Here is a 24,034-nt window from a genome sequence, read left to right as displayed (position 1 = left end):
GTGATTCCTGACTTATTAGGTCCTCTTGGACCCACACAGCCTCCTCAGAGGACAGAATGCTTGTGGGACTATTTCAGATTAGTTTTAGCTTGCTTTGATGCCAGATGTTGCCAGAGCAGGTTGAAGGCATGTCTGCATAGCACTGCCTCCCGTGTACAAAACCAATACACAGTTAAGTCTACAGCAGACATGGGCAAACTTTGGCCCTCCAGGTGTTTTGGACTTCAACTTCCAGAACTCCTAACAGCCTACCGGCTGTTAGGAGTTGTGGAAGTTGAAGTCCAAAACACCTGGAGGGCCAGAGTTTGCCTATGCCTGGTCTACAGTAAGAGTATACAAGCTTCCTTTTGAGCTTGTTCCACATGTAATTTCAGAGATTTTATACCTTTCTCTTTGCAACTGAGACATTTTTGGAGGTGTTTTTTTTTTCTTACTAGAGAACAAAAATTGCAGGGCACTTTAGAAATTAACCGTTCCAAGAGGCAGGTAAGTCTGAGTAAACTGAGTGTTATCCTGCTGCCCTCACAGTTTAGGGAGAACCATTTAGAGTCCTGTACCAATGAGCTTTAGTGTGTCACCCAACTACAAATCCCAGGATTCCAGAGAATGTTGACATGGCAATTAAATTGAATGCAAAGCATCGTAATTAGTTAGTGCAGAAGTGATCCTGAACTCCACCCTTCTCAAAACCTGGGACTCAAGGCAGCTATAATTTTCTGATATGTATATGTATTTCATAAAGGTTTTTTTCATATCCAGTCATGTGTTCCATTTTTTTCTTCACACTTGAGTTTGTCATGTCAAGGCCCTTATCAATAGATCCGGCATGTACTTGCAAAGCACAGTCACTGGCAGGGGGGATCAATATCTTATCGGATTTTGCAAAAGGGCAGGTCAAATGAGTAAGCTAAAAATGTACTAAAGCAGAGAAAGCAACAAAAGCTATTGCACTGCCTTCAATAATTTATGTTTCCTTGACCCTTTAAAACTAAACAGAAGGGAATGGAGTAAATAATAGACTGATCATATGTCTGGTTAGGTATTACACAAATTAATACAACTCTGTTCTGCTTTATGTCTGTGGCAAATTTTTAAAAATAACACTTTAGAAATGCAGGAAATGTGTACAAAGGTTTTTAAAAATAGGACAGTATTTTTAACCTTGGCACAGGCAGAATTAAGTTTGTCAGATGAATACTGAAGAGCCTTCTGAAAGCTTCTAACATTCCCATATCCTAAGTCTGAATCCTACAGTATATATTTGCATCTGAAGAAACAGTGAGTCCAAATCCTTGGAGAAGAAACAGTTTCCTATTTCTTGCATCAACAGTCAAACTGACTGATGAAGGAAATTGCAAATTCTGCAATATAGATGGATACAAACTCTAGGGACTGAGAAATTAATTTGTTCAGTTGAGAAGTCTGATTATTCATAGTGCTTCTACTGAATGCAGCTCTTCTTGTCCATAGCTTCCTGAATTTCCTTGTTCTCCAATTCAGGCAACCTCTTCTGAAGACTTCCTTGATCAGGTCTGCTGGGTCCTTACCTTCAAGCCTCATTCACCTACAGGTTATCTACCTGGCTTAGATGTGGTTGACTTTCAAGGGTCAAACTACACGAGAAGTGTGCATCTGAAGCATGAATAATCTGGTCCAGATTGGAACAAGTGCAAGTCCCCTTTCCTGATGGACAGGGAAGCTTTTTAAAGAGCCTTCCCCTGTTGCAAGTGGAGGTAAGTTTCTTCTTTTTAAACCCATGTTTGAAAAAGAAAGCTGGAAAAGAAAGGTCAAACCTTTCCCATGTGTATCTCCTGCTCCTGTATTTCCAACTAAAGTTTTCCTGAACTAACTTTATCAAAAAAAAAAAAGAGTCATCTGCATTTACATGCTTCATGTTTAATACAGTGTGTAATTTAAAAATAAGAATTGCCTGATGCCATTCTGATTTTTTTTAAAGGAATAGGGCTCTTTCTTTCATGTTGATCCCACTTCTAGGGGACCAAGCTCCATATCCAACTGCCAGTTGAACTACAGTAATACAGGACATACAGGACATGGCCTTTTTAGTATTGGCACTTTATGGAAAACTCTTCCCCTATATATCCTGTTGGGATATTCTAAGAAATGCTGCCAGGATTCTGAGAGTTGCAGTCCAAAAATGTCACTTTTCGAAACCTCTTCCATATATCTGTTTGCCCTTTTCTGACAGCTCAATACCAACAGATCTCAAACAACGCATTTTCATCAAATTTAGAATATCAGCAGGAAACACGGCAGAAATATACAAGTTGTAGTCTGAACTTTTCCTGAAACCATAACCTTCCTTTTGAAAAATATTAATGAACCTCATTTTCAGCTCATTTCTCCGCTTTTACTCAGACTTATCAATTTACAATGCAGTGCAACTATTTCTCTGAGCAGTGGAGCCATGCAGAGTCAATTCTCCACCTCTTCCAGTCCTGTGTGTATTTTCTATCATAACAGGATCCTCTGTACATACATTTTTGTCGCTGTTTAAAATACTCATTACAAGTTGAAGCTACCTAAAAGACAAGTAAAAAAGGGACTGTGCAGTAATTTGCTCTTTAAAAATGTCCTAGAGCAAGTTTAACAGTGGGGAGGCAGGACATCCCGCAGAGGGAAATTTCAAAAGATCAAAAAGTTACAACACTTTTCATACAAGGAAAGGCTAAGGTTCTGAAGCTTTTAAAGTTAAAACATTATTTAGGGATGACATGGTAGATTTTTAGAAAACCAAAATGCTGTGATTAGTGTGCAGCTAGGTACATCTTTCTCCCACTTTTACACTTTGCAACGCCAAATTTGTAGGGCTAGAATGAAATAACACCCCTGACAATTAATCACTCCATTTTGAAATGAGAAAAATAGTGGGTTTTATCATTTGCAGAGAGTAGAATAGTTTGAAGCTTGAAGTCTTACAATTGGCAGTGACACTCATTTTTACCTTCACCACTGTCTCTGGCATTAGAGCACCCCTAGGACATTATATCATGGCCCAAGTGTCAAGGGACACTTTGGAGACAAGGATGACAGCCACCAGCTGGAAACAACTGACAAACTCTGCCCCATTGTCACCATATGAGGCAATATAAAGCAAAGTAAGTTAAGGAAAAAGATAGGACTTCCAGCTGATTTGAATCTTATTATGCTTGATTTTGCAAAAGTAAAAAAAAAAAGAAGCTTATTCACAAGAAGTACAGATTTACTCAGGCACATACCAGTTCTGTAAGCTAACGAAAAGCTAAGAAGTACAGGACTGGTATTGTTTATGGGAAATTCTTGGGGCCAGAAGTGTTATGTTGATCAGATTTTTTTCAGATTTTGGAATACTTGCATATCTATATTGAGATATCTTGGAGATGGGGCCCAAATCTAAACACATAATTCATTTATCTTTCATATATACCATCCATATATATATATATATATATATATATATATATATATATATATATATATATAATAGTAGTAGTAGTAGTAGTAGTAGTAATAAGGCAAACTCCATGTGTACAAATCTTGCCAAAGAAATCCTGTGACAGATTCACCTTATGATCACTTTAAATTGGGGATGACTTAAAGGCACACAACAACAAGGCTGAAAGAGTGTTAAGGTCACCCAGTGGGTCTCCAAGGCTGCCAAACTTCATTTCATGTGCAACATTATTTAAACTATTGTGTATAAAAATCCCACAGGCTATGTGTATAATAAGGTGTGTGTGTGTGTGTGTGTGTATGTGTATGTATATGTGTGTATGTGTGTGTGTATATATATACATACATACATACACACACACACACACACACACATACACACATATACATACACATACACACACACACACACCTTATTATACACATAGCCTGTGGGATTTTTATACACAATAGTTTAAATAATGTTGCACATGAAATGAAGTTTGGCAGCCTTGGAGACCCACTGGGTGACCTTAACACTCTTTCAGCCTTGTTGTTGTGTGCCTTTAAGTCATCCCCAATTTAAAGTGATCACAAGGTGAATCTGTCACAGGGTTTCTTTGGCAAGATTTGTACACATGGAGTTTGCCTTATTACTACTACTACTACTACTACTACTACTATCATGATCTGCACTTTGATTGTGTTGTTGTTGTTGTTTTTATTTATTTATTTATACCTTACTTTATCTCTCCCAAAGGAGACTCAGCCTTTCTTTAAGGCTGAGAAAATTGAAGTCACTCAGTGGGTTTCCATAGCTGAAAGGAGATTTGAACCCTAGTCTCCAGAGTCATTGTCCAACTCCCATAATACTATTGCATGCTGGTCCTCATAAGATACTCCAAGGCACTTTCAGCGTTAGTGGAAGGCAATGGCAAACCTTGGCAAGAAATCCTCTGATAGGGTCTCCGTAATTCAGAGCTGACTTCAAGACATTTAGCAACAACATAAAATGTCCAAACTAAACATACATTTATTCCTTCATCTTTTCTATTATTCCTCCATCTTTTCACAATAGAACCCATTTTCCATACCACTAATCAATATTTTTTCAGACCAACCGTGCTCTCATTTTACATCTAAGAGTAATACTAAGATGGAGAACTTGAAGCGCATGTCTCTATAAAAGAAAAGTTAACATTTTGAAGTGAAAAAAGTGAGAGTTTGCGAGGCAGACCCAGTTTTAGCAGACACATATTCATATATACAAATTGTTGATAAGTTTAAGAAGCAATGCTCCTGTTCCACTGGAGAATCAGGCAGAAAAGGAGAGCTGATGAAGCTTTGAAAAAATATTGTTCAGAAACACAAAAATATGCATGCTTCTTATTTGCTGTATCTTAATTCTTTTTCATCCTTTGGTTATGGGCCATTTTCTCTAAAAGTGGAAGAGAACCCTTTTGTTCAGGATTTTGTTTTCTGTTCATGGCTTCTTCCCTCCCTGAAGTTACAATCCTAGTCTTGTCACGTCAAAAATTTTACCATATTCCATATCAGCTGATTGCTATTAGCAAAGTGATCATGACTTCAGGTGAGACAGATAAGCAGCTGGAAATTACGAAGTCCTTGCAAACATGCGGTCCTTTAAAATGCAAATAACACAAACAGCAAAAAATAAGAAAGAAATAGTATATATGCACAGACTACAGATAACAGCTAGACTAAAAATAACAAAACCTCAGGATGGATTTTTCGGGAGCTAAGACATCACTCCCTGTCTATCTCTGCCTTCTGGAGTTAAGACAGGCAGCTTACACATTGCCAAAATGAAGCCAAAGGGGATGGTGGTCTGCATAAAATTTGCCTTTGTGTGCATGTGTGTGGGTGTGTGTGTGTGTGTGCGCGCGCTTTAATTGGAAATGCAATAGTGGTCAAGACTGCGATCACAGAAAATTGGACTATGAAGCTGTTAGAATGGGCAGAAATTGACAGGTTATCCTGTTTGATAAAGGAGAAGTCTTTTAAAATAGTTGGGATCCCTTTGTAGCTTGGATGGGACAGCCTTTCAAATCGTACAGCCCTTCAATTCCAGAACGGTTCTCAGTACAATAAAAAATACAATAAATCCAACGGATTACCCGTATCCAGAGCTTGAAAACATTACTTTTTCAAACTGAAACTCCTAGTATCCCCCAACTAAGCATGGGTTATGGTCCAAAAGAGGGAATTTTCCAAGTTCTAGATAATACCCAATCACCAACTGCAATGCACACAACCACGAATATCCTTCTATAATCTATAATGCAATATCTGTTTTGCACCATATCAACAGAATATTTTTTATTATGGAAATGATTGTTCCACCATCTCAAAGGACACTTGAACATGACACTATACCAGGCATGGGCAAACTTCAGCCCTCCAGGTGTTTTGGACTACAACTCCTATAATTCTTAACAGCCAGTAGGCTGTGGAAGTTGTAGTCCAAAACACTTGGAAGGCTGAATTTTGCCCATGCCTGTACTATATCCTGGTCAAGCCATTTGGATTGAGACGTGCAAGTAAATTTAGCCGAGGGCAGTCAGTGTCCTTAAAGGTCAGAAGAGGCTCTCTTACATTCTGCAACCAACAACACATCTGCAATGCCATAGTGTCCATCTGGTTGCAATAAAAGTCTGGTGAAAGGGATTATGGAAATGATTTTCATGGAAGAACTATGAATGCGTGACCTTGACTTCGTATGCATAAACCCAATAATAAAAAGAGGAAGCAGACTTCTGATCTGAAAATAAATCGTTTGAATAAACAATAAAGCATACAACCATATGAGGAACATAGGAAGTGGCCTTAGACTAAATCAGACTATTTGCTCATTTAACCCAATGATAGACAGTTTATGAGTCACCTAATAATCTCTCACTAATAGCTATGCTGGCTAGGGTTGCTAGAAGGTGCATTTCAATAACATTTAGAGGGTCACTTTGTCCACCTGATTTAGTCCAATGTCAAAAATGACACAACAGCTATATGCATTCGTGAGTAAATTCTGTTTTAATTCTCTCACTTAACAGCTGCCCATGTCATCACTGATGGATTTACAAAGATGGTACCTTAACTTTCCCTAACCTGAAATAGTCACTCATGTGTGGATTCCATGCGTAATCAATTAATGCCCTTCATTCATGCATTTTAACTTTGTGAACTTAGTGTAAACATAAAAATAATATGCCTGTTTTATCTTAGTGCTTTAAAAAAATACCAGACTTTTAACAAGGAGCTTGGGGCTTACTGTTCAAATGCACATCTCAATGTAAAATCATGTGTGGCTTCCTGGCAACCCAAAAAATCAAATTAAGAAACCATCTTCTAGTTTACAAAAAAAAAATCACACACACAACCTACCAAACAAACAAAAAACCCACTTTTCCTGTCTGGTCACCTAGTAGAGCTGAATTGACGTAATGGAAAACCATGAGAGCTCATTTTAAGAATGAAGCTTCACATTCTAAGTCCAAATTCCTGTAAACTAAGGTGACTACAGTTAGATACAGTAATTTGAGAAGGTAAACATCTCCCATTTGTTTTTTTCTGCCACACAGCATAAAAGACATAAAGGAATCCAGCAGCATCTTTGAAATCAATGGGGTGGAAGTAATTCCTAGCATAAACTTTTGTGGCTTGAATCTACCACATCAGATACAACTGATAAAGTAGGTTGAGTTTACAAAGATTTATGCTAGAAATATCTTTGTCTCAGTTAATCTCAACACTCAAGCTTATGCCACCAAGCAATCACCATGTGTGGTATTTTTCAACGACCTCCTAATACTAAATAAACATTTAAATATCCTGTCCTGTATCCCAAGACTTCAAGACAGCATTATCTGTTTTTAAAACAATGTAAAACGGTAAAAGTAATTTTAATAAAATGAAAACATAATAACCTGATAAGTTAAAACAGTTGTAACCCTGTGGAAACATTGAAAGACCATTCAAAATTATCTACATATTCAGATTTGGACAGCTACCACTATAGGGCATTCTACCTCTCAGTGTAGGTCACAGCAATGGGGTAGGAGGTGGGGTAAGGTGAAGTGATTTTTCACTGCAATAAGATATTATTATAAACAAACTCAAAGGTAATTTAAATGAGAATGAAATGGTTTGATATTGAATGACAATGAAGACTCAGTAAAGTTTAAAAAGTCCTCCTCCTGGTGAAAATGAAATCTATTACAGTACTTTCCTTGATAGATCAACCCAACAGCCTATCTTTTTGGACTCTTCTTGATGGCATGTCTATGGGGACTGTCACAATGAACACTTCTGCTTCAGAATGTACACCACTAAACTTCTCACTCAGATTTTTGAAAAAAAAAATACCATTATCTAGTCTAACAGAATTGATTTCTATTCCCCCTTAAAACATTAATTTCCAATTTATGTTTTCTTAATGCCATCTCATCTATCTTCCTAATGACCTGCTTAAAAACATCATGAGAACAAATCCTTTGCTTTTTTAATCTTTAAAAAGTTACATATTGCATCTAGCATATGTGAGTCTACTTTTCTTCCACCAGAATCCTTTCTACTCTTTCCCCAACTTCCATCAGAAAGTGCAGAGGCAATAATATGCATATTTCTCATGATATCTTTGATATACCACCAATTGCGGTAACTCCTTGCTATCTCTCATTTCAAATGAAATGTGCTTCTTCCCCTCACCTTCAACTCACAATGAATTATTGGAGAGTTGGTTAAACCAAATCTGATGAAGTGAAAACTGGAAGCATTTAAACAGCATTTCAAAGCCCAAAACATAACAATCAGCAGAGATTTTCCCAGACACTGTGACAAAAACAAACCGCTCCTTTGTTATCTCCGTGATCATTCCATATTCACACGGGGGCTTTGCCGGATCACAAAAAATGTTCACAAATAAAGGTTATTATGGACTCCCCTTTGCCATGCAACCTCACCATCCAGTGCATTAATTACAAGTGAGCCACTGTTTGCATATTAACAGTCAAAACACATTTGCTCTAAAGTAGAGGTAGAAGGACTTCAATCCTGATAGCACTACATTTTTTGCTGCGTGTACTGTTTGTAAACTAGAATGTGATGTTTATCATCAAGATGCAAAATGGTGACGAGGGTGCAGAATTAAGGAAGAGGCTAACTCTAAATACAAGGAAAGCCCAAGGATTTATTTCTAGCACCAGAACCGAGCTCTTGATCTTTTCACACACAAAGGAGTCACACCTGGTTCCCTCTTCCCCCGCCCAAGCTTTCTTTATTAATGCAGTCTAATTTCGGAGCAGAGGTGGGCAGGCTTTTAGCTGTTGCTGCTGCTTAACCTTGAGAATAAGAAACATTAAGATCTACCAGTAGATTCTGGTTTGCCCACTTGTTCTCTAACTGATGGGATTGTCCTTGAGGTGAACATTTCATTTAATAAACCTCATCCAAGGGGCGAAAAAAAGAGGGCTGTTCTTTCCTTCCTCTCAGAACAAAAGGACACACAGATAAAAATCAGCTGCTGCAATGCTACACTGTCAAACTTCCACATTCTGGAAATTAACTCTCACCCAGCCCTGATTAGGTTCCCCCTCTAGTGACTGAAATCTGCATTTTTAAAAAACAGCCAAGAGCAGCACGACTGACAAATTGTACCAGCAGCCATTACCTGCCTCTTTCTAGGCAAAACATCTGTTGCATTTAACTTATAAGCCACAGTGAGAACTCGTATGGTGTATTTTGATCAAACCCATCAGCAAGAAAAATCACATCGCTGATTACTTTCAAAAGCATAACTATGTTATGTCTGGTATAGCAAAAACAACAATTCCTTAAAGAGGCACCCTAAAGACCAACAAGTTTATGGTAACAAAATTCAATGTATTTATTGCATTTTTATGGCACCTTTCTCCCAGACTGGGACCCAAGGCATCCTACAAAGCATCATGCCGCAAGACATTTCTTGACCTACAATAAGACACTGAAGATCTCAAATAAGGAACTGATAGAGGGACCTGACCTTATCTTTATTATCTGCATGAGTAGTGACCTGGAAAAAATAATTAGTTCAGCTCTACCTGCTATGCTACAGGCCATGATGGCAGATGGCAAGAAAGAGGTTCTGTAACCACCAATTTGGCATAATCAGCCAACACAAAGTACCAACACAATCAGTCTGCTCCAACTTTACCTAGTGGATTTTTTTTAAAACATCACAGCAAATATCTTTTAGGGATGCCAATTTATCCTAATGTTCCATTTGTCTCAGTGTTCTTACCTATAGTATCTGGACTGAAGGTACGTTGAACATACAGCTTTCGACACATGGCTAGCAGATCCAAAGTCTATGACCTTGACCCGGTATGGCTGCCGAGATGGATCTACTAACATGATGTTTTCCGGCTTGAGGTCTGCATGAATCAAGCCCAGACTTTTCAATTTCATTAGGGCTGTGGCTACCTGTTGCAGAATTGGCCTAATGTACTTAAGGGGCAGTGGGCTGAATTTGTTTTGCTTCAGGAAATCATAGAGGTTCTGTTCCAACATCTCAAAGACCAAGCAGGTGTGGTTCTTATGCTGGAAACATTCATAGGCGCGGACAAAGTTGTAATCATCTGCGCTTTCAGTGCTTAACCGGGCCAGTATGCTCACTTCAATTTGGCCTTGCCGGGCATATGAAGGATGGTTTTTAAGGATCTTAATGGCCACAATTTCATTGGTGCCACGTTTCCAGCATTTGACCACTTGCCCAAAGGTTCCCCGGCCAAGAAATTCTAATACTTCATATGTGTTGGTCATGGAACACAGAACTTCATGTTGTACCAGCTGATAATCCCCTTCACTGTTGGAGCCACTGTTTTTGGATGTAGCAGTGGATGTGGTTGTGGTGGCTACTGTGGCCCCACTGGCATTGTTCTGAATCATTGGCGGATGCTCTTCGATAATCTGAACGCTGCTTGTGTTCTCAATTTCCTCACTCTTTCGCTTAAGTCCACATTTTTGGTAGGTGTCCAAAAGGCTCACAGTGCTTCGCCGCATCAGGTTGTGTGGTCCACCCAACGCTTGTCCAGATACTGCAACCACACCAGAGGTGCTGTTGGCGGATGTCACCACAATGTGTCCTGTGCTGGCTGGGAAGATGATGGTCTGCTCATAAGGGATGTTTGGGTTCGGGATCTGGAGAGAGGCGTTGATGGTGGCGGCTGCTTGAGCGGATTGAACGTTCTTGCTCTGACTGTAGACTTTGCTATGTGTGCCGTACCCAGTCATATCCCAGTTAGAACTCGGTTCCACTTTTAGTTTCTTCACGCTACAGAAGGCACTTGATTGAAGGGTGTGAGGGGAGAAAACTTGCACATGTGAGGCCATACCTGTATCACAACACAAAAAAAGAACAACAATATTAAAACACATGGTAATCATATTTGTCTCTCCTCATTACAGCCAAGACAACACCATTAAAAACATCAAAAGCCAAAAGAAATAGAGCTAAAGTCCCTTGTTTTAAAAAGACATGAAAGGCAAAAGAGCAATAATATCCTGCTAGCTACAATATTGGTCAGTTAATACAAGTACGTAAATACTTAAAAAAAATATATGGTAGAAGGCAGTTGAAGAAGGTTCCATAGAGTTGACACTAACTGACTCAATGGGATGTATCATTCAGCAATTGATTTGATGGCTCTGCTCCAGTTGGGACCAGTAATTTAAGACTACATTCTCAACTAAGAAAAGGGTGACAGAGCTTTTCTTCTACTTAGGAACATAATCCAAAACCTCTGATCAGGCAGACTAGGTGCTTTGTGTGCTATGGAATTTATATCTGCTTCAAGAAAGAAAATTGGGAAATTAATTATTTCTGTGACGCTGAAGATCCATGACAACATTTTTTATCCTTTTTATTTATTTTTAAAGAAACTGGACTGGAGAAGAATTTGGATTAGAATTGTTGACTTGCGCAAACAGCATTCAACCCTTTTCCTTTTGTGGCATTATCTGGGTGCAAATTGCTCAATTTCCCCAAATGTCCATTTGTTCCACAAATGAATTGAAAGCACAGGTCATGCAGCTGGCTCGTCTTACTTTAGTATTTAGGAATTTGAGAGTCATGCAACACTATGGCAATTTCAGTCCAATGGACTTGATTTACAGTTGTCCTAGCAAAGTCATCATGACCAACGGGCAGCAGTTTGAAAATGACTCACCCATTAGTCCCAGAAATCTGTGAGAGGTAAATTGTTAGAGCTGGGTGCTAGTGGGACAATGCATCACAAACTGCTAAGTGAAAGTATCTTCCAGGTCAAATGATGCTGTGAGCTAAAGGATACAACTCACAGGACAGTATATTGATGAGTAGTCTTCCCATTAAAGTGGCCAATGGGAATGTTCTGAGAGTGAGTAATCTCTTCCTACTATATGATTATTTATCCAGAGTATCTATCCATGGCCAGCAAGGACTCATTATGCATGCCAAAGGCAATCTCCTTGTGCTTCCAGAGAACATGCTGATAGACCTCTCTTGATAGCTCTTTTATGAGGAATAAAAAAGAGAGAACGAAAGGATAATTACAGCAAATGCTTGTAAAATGTATTGCTTTGCTGCAGTTTATGTCTATTTGTATATCAAATATGGGACTCTTTGGACATTGAGGAATGCCTTCTCCCAGAAATCTCTTGTTATTTGCCAGTGTGGAATATGAAATGGCCCCTGGTGCTTGGCCTAAGCCAGAGGAAGCAATGACAGCTATACTGGAAATTAACTGGGGCCGGGCTGTGGCGCAGCTGTTGAGCAGCTGCCTTAAATCACTCTGACCATGAGGTCATGAGTTCGAGGCCAGCCCGTGGCGGGGTGAGCACCCGTCAATTAAAAATAAAAAATAGCCCCTGCTCGTTGCTGACCTAGCAACCCGAAAGATAGTTGCATCTATCAAGTAGGAGATAAGGTACCACTTATAAAGTGGGGAGGCAAGATTAACTAATTTACGACCTGGAATGAGGAAGTGCCGTCAGTGTGGATGATGAAGCAGCTGCTCCCCCCTGTGGCCAGAATCGAACATCCCCTCAGAAGAAGGTTAACTTGCCTCTGCGTGTGTCTTTCAGTCTCTGTTTGATGTGTTTAGGGGCATTGAATGTTTGCCCTATGTGTGTTATAATGTGATCCGCCCTGAGTCCCCTTCGGGGTGAGAAGGGCGGAATATAAATACTGTAAATAAATAAATAAATACACACAATAAGGCAAGTTTTCTCCTGATTTGCATAATTTGTCATCATGTAAATAATATAATTTGCATATCATTTTTATTAATCTAATAATACAATTTGCATATTAATCTAACAGATGCAAAACAATATTTCTTCTACAGTCTTTGTCATTTTGAGATAACCAGCTTCTAATAAGAACACCTTAATTCTGCTTTGGGAAGTCTTGGGGTGCTGTAGAGTTAATGCAGTTTAACTGTGATGGCTCAGAGTTATCGTTTGGTGAGGCACCTGTAGTCTTTGGCAGAGATGACAAAAGATTTTTTAAAATACAAATTTCAGGATTCCATGGCAGTTAAAGTGGTGTCAAACTGCATTAATTCTACAGTGTGGATGCACCCTGGGTCAAATGCATGCACAGTCCTCATTCAGTGACTGCAACCTCAAAAATATTTGCATGTGTGAACCTACCACTTGAACTCAAACCTCACAGGAAAACTGATGCTTTCACCTGATTTTGTCCCACAAATTATATATTTTGCCACATTCATTACCATCAGCACTTAAATTTCTCTTATTCCCACCTCCATTTCAGTTCTTCATGGTTTCTCCCAGACATCAGCCACAAAAAGCAGCAGGCATTTGTGTATTGCCTGATGCAGAAGGTCTTTTAATTGGGATTTGGTGCATTGCTTATAATTTTTTTTAATTAAAATGGTTTTAAATTAATGTTTTCATATGACTGTTCAGTTTAGTTCTAACTTTTGTATTAACCAATGCTTTAATTTAATTTTGCATTATCTCACACATGTGAGCTGTCTTGGTCCTATACTGTGAAAAGGTTGTGATATAAATTAAATATATAAATAAATATTGCCTTTATACTAGGTACTGATGAGAGCTAAAATACAGAGCAGTGTTTGAGTGTGCAAGAAAAATAATGGGAAACCCAATACTGTAAATTCTGTTTATTTTTTTCCTCCCCTTCCTCTGCCAGCCATTCTTCAACAGCTTTTCCCACTGATCACTATCACTTTAATTCATGAGCAAGGTAGATTTGAGCTTAACTGCAAAATCAATTCTAGTTTCTCGTGGAACAAGTGAAAGAATGAACGCCAGGTCAGTGGTAGAGTGCATGTGCTTTCCATGTAGAGCATTCCTGATATAGATTTCAGTGAATCTACCAAGTGATTCTTTGTAAGACCTTGGGAGAACTCTATGTGTACTTGCTCTCAAGCGGCCTGTCAGCTTATGGCAATCCATGAACTTCACGGGGTTTTCTTAGACAAGGAACACCTAGAGATGCTTTTGGCAGTTCCCTCTTCTGGTATGTATTGGTGATTTATCAACCAGAGCTCACCCTGCTTAGCTTCCAAGCTCAGATGGGATCTGGTAGCTTTAGGGAACTGTTGTTGTGTGTCTTCAAGTTGCTTCCAACTTACAGTGTCACTAAGGTGAATCTATCATAGGTTTTTCTGAGCCTTAGAGTGTGTGTCTTGCCTAAGGCAAATCTACACTGTAGAATTAATGCAGTTTGATTACTTTTATTACTACTTTAATTGCTATGGCTCAGTGCTATGTAATCATGGGAGTTTTAGTTTGGTGAGGTACTAGCACTCTGCAGCAGATAAGCATTGAACCATGGCAGTTAAAGCGGTGTCAAACTGCATTAATTCCCCTGCTGGTATAGTGGGGTTTGAACGTTGGACTGTGGCTCAGAACAACATTACTGCAATATCTTATTTGAAACATATGCATCTTGCACGAAGGTGATCATCTCATTAGCCTTAGCCTTTCGAAGCACATGAATAGAAATGAAAGCTGAAAAGCCAGTGGAAATTAATAAACTCTGTTTGGGGAATTTGTGTCCTTTTGCCTGAAAAGGGGAGGGAGAGAAGAAAACAAACCCAAACATCCCTGTCTCCATAGGAACAACATTAAAGAAAAGGCTCTTTAAAAAAGCAAACCAACAGCTGTTTTGACATCAACACCCTGAAGACCGACCCCCTCCCACTGACCCTCCCTCCCTCCTTTATTTGCATGGTTGAACATTCCCAGCTTGGATATATTTTTAAAAGCAAGAACATAAAAATTCATGTGAATTTTCATTTCGACTTTGGGTGGGGAGGCAAATATGCAAACTGATGTAAACAGGGGCTGAAGTCAACATGCATGTCTGTATGTGCCTTCAAGTCACCTGTCACCTTAGGGCAATGACATAAGTTTCATAGGGCTTTCTAAGGCAAGGAATAATCAGAGGTGGTTTTACCAGTTCTTTCCTATGAAATAGAGCCACTATCCCCTGGTATTTTTTTTCCATGTTAGGAGCAACTTGAGAAACTGCAAGTTGCTTCTTTATTGATGGCCTTCCACTCAGGAACTAACCAGGGCTATATTGGCTTAGCTTCCAAAATCAGATGTAATCTGTTCTCTTTAAGGTATTTAGACCCTATAGATGAACATTGTTGTTGTGCACATTCAAGTTGTTTCTGATTTAATGACAACCCTAAGGTGGCCCCATAGCAGTGGTTCTCAACCTGTGGGTCCCCAGAAATCCTAGAAATCCTAGAAATCCCAGAAATCCTAACAGCTGGTAAACTGGCTGGGATTTCTGGGAGTTGTAGGTCAAAACACCTTGGGACCCACAGGTTGAGAACCACTGCCCCACAGCAATTTTTTAAATGAATTTGTTCAAAGGAGCTTTTAACTGTTTCCCTCCTCTGAGGCTGAGAGAGTATGATGTGCCCAAGGTTTCCACAACGGAGTAGGGATTTGGTTTCCAAAGTCATAGTCCAATGTTCAAACCACTAAACCACACTGGCTGAACAAATGGGCAAGAAAATGGGATGTTTGTTGAAACCAAAATGGACAGATCTATCAATGTCTATGGTTGAATAATGAATGGAAACCAAACAATTAACATGTCTTTTCGGGCAGGAGGTAACAGGCAGAGAAAGGAAGATGCTGGGGAATAACATCTTGCTATTTCTGCCAGAAACTGAAAAGAGTTAACCCTCCCCAGTGCAACAAAACCTGTTGTCCTTCCTCAACCTCAGCCCCCTCACAAGTTATCATGCCTAATAGCCAATGATAAACCTAAACTTCAATAAAGTCTCTATAATCCTTTAAAGGACTCATCTAAGCTATTGGCCTCCACCCCATCTTAAGGCGAAGAATTCCATTAAGTTAATTACACATAATGTGAAGAAACACTTTTGTTCCTCCTAAATCCATCTATCAGCTTGGGACCCCGTCTTTCAGCATCATGAAAGAAGGAGGAAAATGTCCTTCACTCCATCTCATTCATAATTCAACACACTGTGACAATCTTGTGTGCCACATTACAGGAAGGGCTGTAGAGCTGGAATCAGGATCAGAAGCAATGTAAAATGTTTCTGGTTTTAAAATAAAAACTAACTATATTATGTTAATATGTATCATTTTATACTTGTATTTTATCTTTTTAAAAATGCATAGTATGTTGCATTTACTCTGCATTCTGGATCCATGGATTCATTCAACCGTGGCTGAAATATATTCAAGAAATTGCAAACGGTAAGCATTGATTTTGCCATGTGCCAAACATTATAATGTGTAGGCATTCCCTTCTATAGCCTTCTGCCATTTCATAGATCCTCAGGCTCTCTGGCACTCATTAAAAGTTTTTCACTATTTTATATACTGTGGCATTGTATATAAAGGGACTTGAGCATCTATGGATTTTGGTATTCACAGATAGTCCTGGAAACAAATCCCACATATCCCACTGTATTTACTTTCATAGGATTTGGGGAAGTTTTCTTTAACCAAAATTAATCAAAACAATATATTTTATATTCTTTTGAGAAACCTGGTGATTTTCATGATGGTAATGAAGTGCCTTGTGCTATCATTTTGCTACAATAAATTAGTTATTTTTTGCTATTTATGAAGAGCTTGGAGTTGGGCAGTAGGAAAATAGAAGAGTTGGGAGTCAGAATTGAAGGTTTAGCATGCCAACTCACACCCCTGGTTACAGGTCATGCTTGCTACATGTTAATACAGCACTTGCTGCTGTCTGTAGTACAAAATGAAAGCTTTTGGGCAAGATATGGAGCAAACGGCGCAAGTCAAATGAACATTAAAGTACACGCAGCATAGCTCTGAGAGGCAAATTAGTGGCATTGCAGAAATGCCTTCCAGGCTGCTGAAGAGTACCGATGATACTGTGCCTACATTTTTACCTACTGTGCCTCCCACTTCAAATCCTTACAGAGGTCACATGAAGTTCCCGTTTGTTCTAAGGTCAGCAGGGGGTGTCACAGCCAGATGAAGGTACATTTGCAAAGTAAGGTAATCCAATGCAAGACAAAAATAGCTGCCAAGGCTGCACATATGGAAATGAAAATCCCTTTGTCCACTCTGATGGATCAATCTTCCACAGTGCTGCAAATCTTTCTTCTATTTTTTGGAGACTACAACTCCCGAAATGTGTCCAAAAGCTAGAGTACCTCACAAAGAAAATTGTTCAAGCTCTGATTTTGAACATAGCTTGACATTGTTCCTTTATATCTCTTCACTAGAATGGCTATCTATCTAGCCTTATCTTCACATGTCACTAATGATGATGCAACCAGTTTGGTGCTAGATTGTTGTGGCTATGGGGACAGGTTTCCACCATGTCCTACAGGTTGCATCATTGCAAGATTCCCAAGTCAGAGGGTTGTTGTATGTCTTTCGGGCTGTGTGGCCATGTTCCAGAAGTATTCTCTCCTGACGTTTCGCCCACATCTATGGCAGGCATCCTCAGAGGATGCCTGCCATAGATGTGGGCGAAACGTCAGGAGAGAATACTTCTGGAACATGGCCACACAGCCCGAAAGACATACAACAACCCTGTGATCCCGGCCATGAAAGCCTTCGACAACACATTCCCAAGTCAGCTTTGTACTTTTACAGGGGTTAGGGGTGCATGACTCCCATAAAAGTGAGAAAAAATACATTTTTTTTCAAACTAAGAGAGCGCTTCTTTAGGAATCTCTAGGTGTTCCAGCATGACTATATGGTTGACATCCATTGGAAGTTAACTGTACTATTGTGTTGAAGGACTTAAGAGTTTCCCCAAAAAGAGTACATTAGTCAAAGTCAAGAATAATAAAATCCAAAAAGTTAAACCCACATATGTTGAAGGCTGACTATATAATCCCCTGTATATGAGAAAAAGGGTATTTATAGATCGGCTTTTCCTCATCAGACAATGATGAAATGGAGTTTGTTGTCAGGATGAGTGATAGAGGTGGCCGTACAATAAATAAGCATAATTTTTGTGGGGAAAAATGATACACATCCTGAATGATTCTTACCCTCTAAGTCCTTATTTTTAAAAGTCCTGTGTAATATTACAAATAGCATCAAAATCAGAGACATAATAAATATCCCAAATTGGAACATTTCTCTCTTGCTTGCTCCCTCTCCCCTCTCTTTTTTCCATTTCCTTCATCAGCCAACAGCTAAAGCTATGCAAGAAGAAATGAAAGAATGCATAAAAAGACCAACATATTGTTAAATATAGAGAAGAATGTCACCATGCATATTATATTTCTGTCAATTAAATAATTTATAGTAATTAACCTAGGATTATAAATAAGTTAAGATTGCTTTCCTTCCCCAAGGAAAAGGACAACATGCTGAGCTGGCAACTTCTCTAAACTTTTAAGAGCTACATGACTTGTTTCCAACTTTCAAAAGGTGGGGTAGAGTGAGGGTCAAGGTAAAATACGTAAATGCCGCAGGCAAAGAAACAGAGAAATCAGCAAGCTACCCACAGAAATAGCCTCCAAGCTGAATGTGGGCAAGACTGTCTTTGTACAGCAGTGTATATGCTATCCTGCAAAGAAAATACGTGTTACTGTCTACCAAGTTTCAGCTATTTCTATATCTCTCCCTGTTCCAAATGAAGGCTCCATTAAGCAAACACACACCTTCCAGTTAATTCATAACTACTGGAACTAAGGAAAAGCTCTCTGAAGTGATCTTTCTGGGAATGCGTTCTGGGTTACTAATGTATAAAGTGCAAACCTGTCAAGCATGCAAATTTCTCCCAGATTTGAAAGCTACAAGAGAAACAAGTTGCAGGTAGAGCCATATTAAAGAAAAATGAGAATGCAAAGGCCTCACCAGGTAGAACCTGTTCTAAACTGCAGCACACAGACTAGTGTATGTAAACCCTGTTTTAGGTTTCAGGTTGCTTCCTATGATGTTTATGTAGTCAATGGAAAAGCCCTCTAAATCCTAATGATTCAAATGCCAAGACTCCCCCTCTCTCTCCTCTGCTGTTCCTCCCTCCATCTGCCTTTCCCCTGACTTTCCAAACAGTGATGATGTTGCAACCACAGATGAAAGCATGAGGCACATTCAGTGAGCTCAGAGAACCACAGGAATATTACTCAACTTGTCATCTAAGACACAAACATCTTATCTAACTAAGGCTACAATGATGGTTTTTCTTCCTACTGGCAAAGAGTCATCATTCCCTTTTTGGCATTAACCTTTCTAAGCTTGAGGTGCATTCTCAACCACTTCCACAACCAAATCCCTCAGGTTTGACCCAATCATTAATAATGGAAAAGGAATGCCTGATACACTGCAGATGTAACAGAGGAACCCTTTTACTTTCATTTCCCAGCCCAGAACATCAGCATCCGAAAGTCATGTTCCAAAAAGATTCCCTTTCTTTTTCTCAACTATGCACGTGAGGAGTTGAATCTTGATTACACAATTCTAGTACAGGCATGATTAAGTAAGAGCATGTAACACATTTTGGTTTTTGAGAAAGATCAAAAATGGGCTGAAAGTAAAGCTTGCTTAGGTTAATGGAAGGGGAAAGCTTTCATCTGGCTTATATTCAATGACATATCAGTTAATTCACTGAGTCTAAGGATACAACTACACTGCAGAATTAATGCAGTTTGATACCACTCTTAACTGCCATGCTTAAATGCTATGGAATGATGGGAGTTGTAGTTGTACAAGGTCTTTAGCCTTCTTTGCCAGAGTACTGGTGGCTCATCAGACCCCACTGGAATCCCACCGGAGCATTGCAGCACACCAAAATACTTGCGAGTTACTCTGGACCATGCCCTGACTTACAAGAAGCACTGCTTGACTATCAAGCAAAAAGTGGGTGCTAGAAATAACATCATACGAAAGCTGACTGGCACAACCTGGGGATCACAACCAGACACAGTGAAGACATCTGCCCTTGCGTTTTACTACTCTGTTGCTGAATATGCATGCCCAGTGTGGAATACATCTCATCATGTTAAAACAGTGGATGTGGCTCTTAATGAGACATGCTGCATCATCACAGGATGTCTATGCTCCACACCACTGGAGAAATTATACTGTTTAGCCACATTGCACCGACTGACATTCACCGGGAAGTAGCAGCCAGCAATGAAAGGACCAAGGCATTGACATCACCAGCACATCCCCTGTTTGGGTATCAACCAGCATGCCAACGCCTTAAATCAAGAAATAGTTTTCTAAGATCTACAGAGATACTTGCAGGTACACCTCAGCAAACTAGAGTCCAAAAGTGGCAGGTTAGAACCCAGAACCTCAATCAGTGGCTGACAACGGATGAGAGATTCCCTCCTGGGCACACAGAAGACTGGGTGACTTGGAAGGCGCTGAACAGACTGCACGCTGGCACTAGGAGATGCAGAGCCAACCTTAAGAAATGGGGCTACAAAGGAGTCCATGACATGCGAGTGGAACAATTATATTGGACAGTCTGAGCCCTGCCACATGCACAATGGAGGGCCTTCTTATAGTAACACCAGAGGCACTTGAAGTGGCCAGCCACTGGTCAAAGGACATTTAGTATGATGCCAAGTTGTTGTTGTTGTCATTGTTGTTTAAAAAAAACTTTGTGTTTTCAAATACATTACCACTTGTACCCTCAGTTCGCTTCTGAAATGATAAATAAATAAATAAGACCCCACATCCCAGGATTCCATAGCACTGAGCTATGGCAGTCAGTGATCTCTAATGGCATTAATCTATAGTGTAGATGCACCCTATGTTGGAAATTAATAGAGTTAGTATGGTGTATTGCTCTGAATGTTAGACTACAACTCAGGCGACTAGGATTCAAATATTTGCTTGGTCACTGGCAAGTTACACTCTTTCTCAGCTTCAGGGGAAAGCAAAGGAAAACCCTGTTCAAACAAATCTTGTCAGGAAAAACCCTTGAAGGTCTACAAAACCCCCGTCGGTATGGTCAATAGCAAGACTGATGGGGTTGTAGCCAAAACGCCTATTCCCCATCATTGTTGCGTGGAATCAATGTTCATGAAGTACTTTGAAAATTACATCCAATCTGATCTTGTTTCATGGTTCTGAACCCTAATCTCTGAAAATTTTGCTCTGGATACATCTGACCTTTTCCTTAATGTAATTTCCAATATGATACTATCCTTCAATTTGATTTGTTTTTGTTTTTTTGCCAAGCCTTTGTGTAGAGTTGACAACGAATGGCATGCTTTGATGAAAGTTCATATGTTGACAAATGTCACTAAATGTGAGAGAAAATAATAGCATTGGAACCCTTGAAATTCAAACTATTTCAGAAAGACTGACACAGAAGAGAAGAACAGCGGAGAGCATTTTTCTAAATAGAATAAAAAAATGTCAATGGCATGGTCAACAACAAAGGCCATTACGAAAATAATACAGATCTTTCTAAACATCCATCCAGATATGTTACTTGTCTACTTCTTCTGATGGCAGATTGCCATGATCATGTGAAAAAAATAAAGACAACTTGAGGAGTAATCGTGCCAGGGCCTTAAAAAGGTACTAATGGAAGGGCTCCTTCTGCAAACTCCGTAATGCATTGCATTCAATAGGGGTCCCCCAATTGTTTCAGAGATTGGAGGCAGCTGTTATAGGAAGAAAGAGAAGTCTATTTCTAATAGGGCAGCTAGAAACACCCAAGATATTCATCCCAATTAATCTTCATCCAATTAAATGTCATCATGGTAGTTGATGCTCATCACCTGTATAAGTAAAACACTACCACCGCCCAAAGCATCCGTTTAATCTTGTACATGTGACATGAGGTTTCCTTACTGTGGATGACAGGTCATAATGAATTAAGAAGGTTTAGTTTTGGCTTTATCTGAGGAAAGCTCTCGGCTTTCCACTATTTAGCTTGCTGCTGTGGGGTCAATGTGACTCTACGTTTCATTTTCATAACTTTTCCATGTTCTGAAATTTGGACAGTTCACTAGCCATTTAAGAGATAATGTGGGCACATCACAGCTTATTGTTCAGATGCTAAATGATGTGCCAAAAATTCAAAAATAAACATCTTTCATGTTTCCCATGAAGCAGGCGTTCTTCCTTTCCTTTAAACTTTTGCTATCCATATCTGAAAATTGAGAAAGCTGAAAGAAACATGTAAATTCTAGTTGACATGACACCCACTTTCTCTAATAAATACACCTACAAATGAAACACAGTCTTTTTATATATATTCCTAGTAGCGCAGTGCCTCTCCCCCATAGTGTAAGAGATTGGGGATGTTCCAGAAAAAACAATTCCTGCTGAGGTTGCCTGAGGATCTCATCATGACAATGATCATTTAAGCAGAATTCATGGAGGGCCTTATAATTCCAATCTGTTTCAATGCCATTTTTACCCTGATTACTGCCAATGTTACAAACCACAAAGATTGCCTTAAAACAAAAACAAAAATCACACTCACACACACAAGAAGATGCACAAGCAATGAGTCTTTCCCTCCCCCAACCTCTCCTTTCAGCAATGATTTGCACCGTTAGTAATTTCTGCTACAATTTAAATAATTCTTGGTTGACTGAACAGATTTTGTTTAGAAGCGAGTCCAGCTGGGTAATTTACAGCAAAAGCAGGATACATTCCCTAGCTCAGTCTGTAAAATTTTCATAATTCAGATGGATAGAGTAGGAGTAAAAAATAATAATAATTAAAAAGTAACCCATAGCAAGATAAGGAGCAAAGAAAGACTGTGCAGTTTGGCAACTAAGTGTATGGTCATTTGTTTTTGTTTATTGCCCTCAGTTTGACCAACACGTTTCCTACTTGATAGATGCAACTATCTTTCAGGTTGCTAGGTCAATAACGAGCTGGGCTATTGGTCAGGTGCTCAATCCGACGTGGGTTGGCTTCGAACTCATGACCTCTCAGTCAGCAGTGATTTATTGCAGCTGGCTACTAACCAGCTGTGTCACAGCCCGGTCCTAAGTCACCCTAATCTTAACAGACCGGCTCAGATCTTATAGATTCAAGATCATGGCTTCCTTGAGCCTTGTTTTCACAAGATATGGTCAAAGTATGACAAACTCGTTTTAGTCATCATGGTTTTTTGGGCGAGTTCAGATTTTATTTGCTTTAGGACTCATCTATTAGTCTTTTTTAGCAATCCATGGTATCTGTAGAACTGTTCTCCAGAAGCACATTTCAAATGAGTTGATTTTTCTCATGTCTGCTTTCTTCACTGTCCAGCTTTCACCAACATTAGAGGGGAAACGTAGGCACTCCTTTCCATCAGAGATCCAGTTGTCCCTAAACATATGTCTTTAACATGCCAGAAAAAGAAAAGGTCTCTGTATAAATGTTATGGGAATAAGCAAGTGTTTAATACCATTTTATTGCTGCTGGTTTCTATTGCTTTTGTTGTATTTCAGCAGACATTTTAATCTGTATTTTACAGATGTGCAAACTGTGAGTTTTCAGTTGTGATATTAGATCATTCTGTTATTATAACGGTGCTCTTGTATAGATTGGTAGCTGCCTTCAGTGGTTATAAACATAGGCGGAGTAGAAATGAAAATTGAAGAGCTGTTGTAAAAATTACCAAGATTATGTATGTGAAGGCCTTGGAGTGCCAAATGTAATGCTCAAAATAATGAAATGCCCCCAAATTACTATAAAAACATTGGTGCTGCATTATTGAAAATGAAAAAGAGCTAAAAGTATAGGTAAAGGTAAAGGTTCCCCCTGATGTTAACTCCAGTCATGTCTGACTCTGGGAGTTGGTGCTCATCTCCATTTCTAAGCCGAAGAACCGGCGTTGTCCGTAGACACCTGCAAGGTCATGTAGCTGGCATGACTGCATGGAGTGCCATTACCTTCCCGCCGGAACAGTACCTAATGATCAACTCACATTTGCATGTTTTCGAACTGCTAGGTTGGCAGAAGCTGGAGCTAACAGAGGGCACTCATTCCGCTCTCCGGATTTGAACTTGGGACCTTTCGGTCCACAAGTTCAGCAGCTCAGCGCTTTAACACACTGTGCCACCGGGGGCTCCAGCTAAAAGTATAGAAAACAAAAAAAAAACAAACAAACCCCGTACTTACA

General features: G+C 39.4%; 1 protein-coding gene across 3 annotated transcripts in view; it reads right to left on the bottom strand.

Moving 5' to 3' along the window:
* hipk2 (homeodomain interacting protein kinase 2) overlaps nt 1–24,034 on the bottom strand; it is a 188,903-nt gene that overhangs the window by 107,063 nt on the left and 57,806 nt on the right. For all 3 annotated transcript variants that reach the window (XM_008110548.3, XM_003220899.4, XM_003220900.4), the window contains exon 2: nt 9,728–10,820. In XM_008110548.3, coding sequence (XP_008108755.1) covers nt 9,728–10,820 — 1,093 coding nt within the window. The remainder of the gene's footprint in view (nt 1–9,727; nt 10,821–24,034) is intronic.

This window comes from Anolis carolinensis, chromosome 5, assembly GCF_035594765.1.
Source record: "Anolis carolinensis isolate JA03-04 chromosome 5, rAnoCar3.1.pri, whole genome shotgun sequence".
NCBI classification, from domain to species: Eukaryota; Metazoa; Chordata; class Lepidosauria; order Squamata; family Dactyloidae; genus Anolis; species Anolis carolinensis.
The sequence above is the reverse complement of the archived record's forward strand: the minus strand, read 5'-3'. Positions and strand labels throughout refer to the sequence as shown.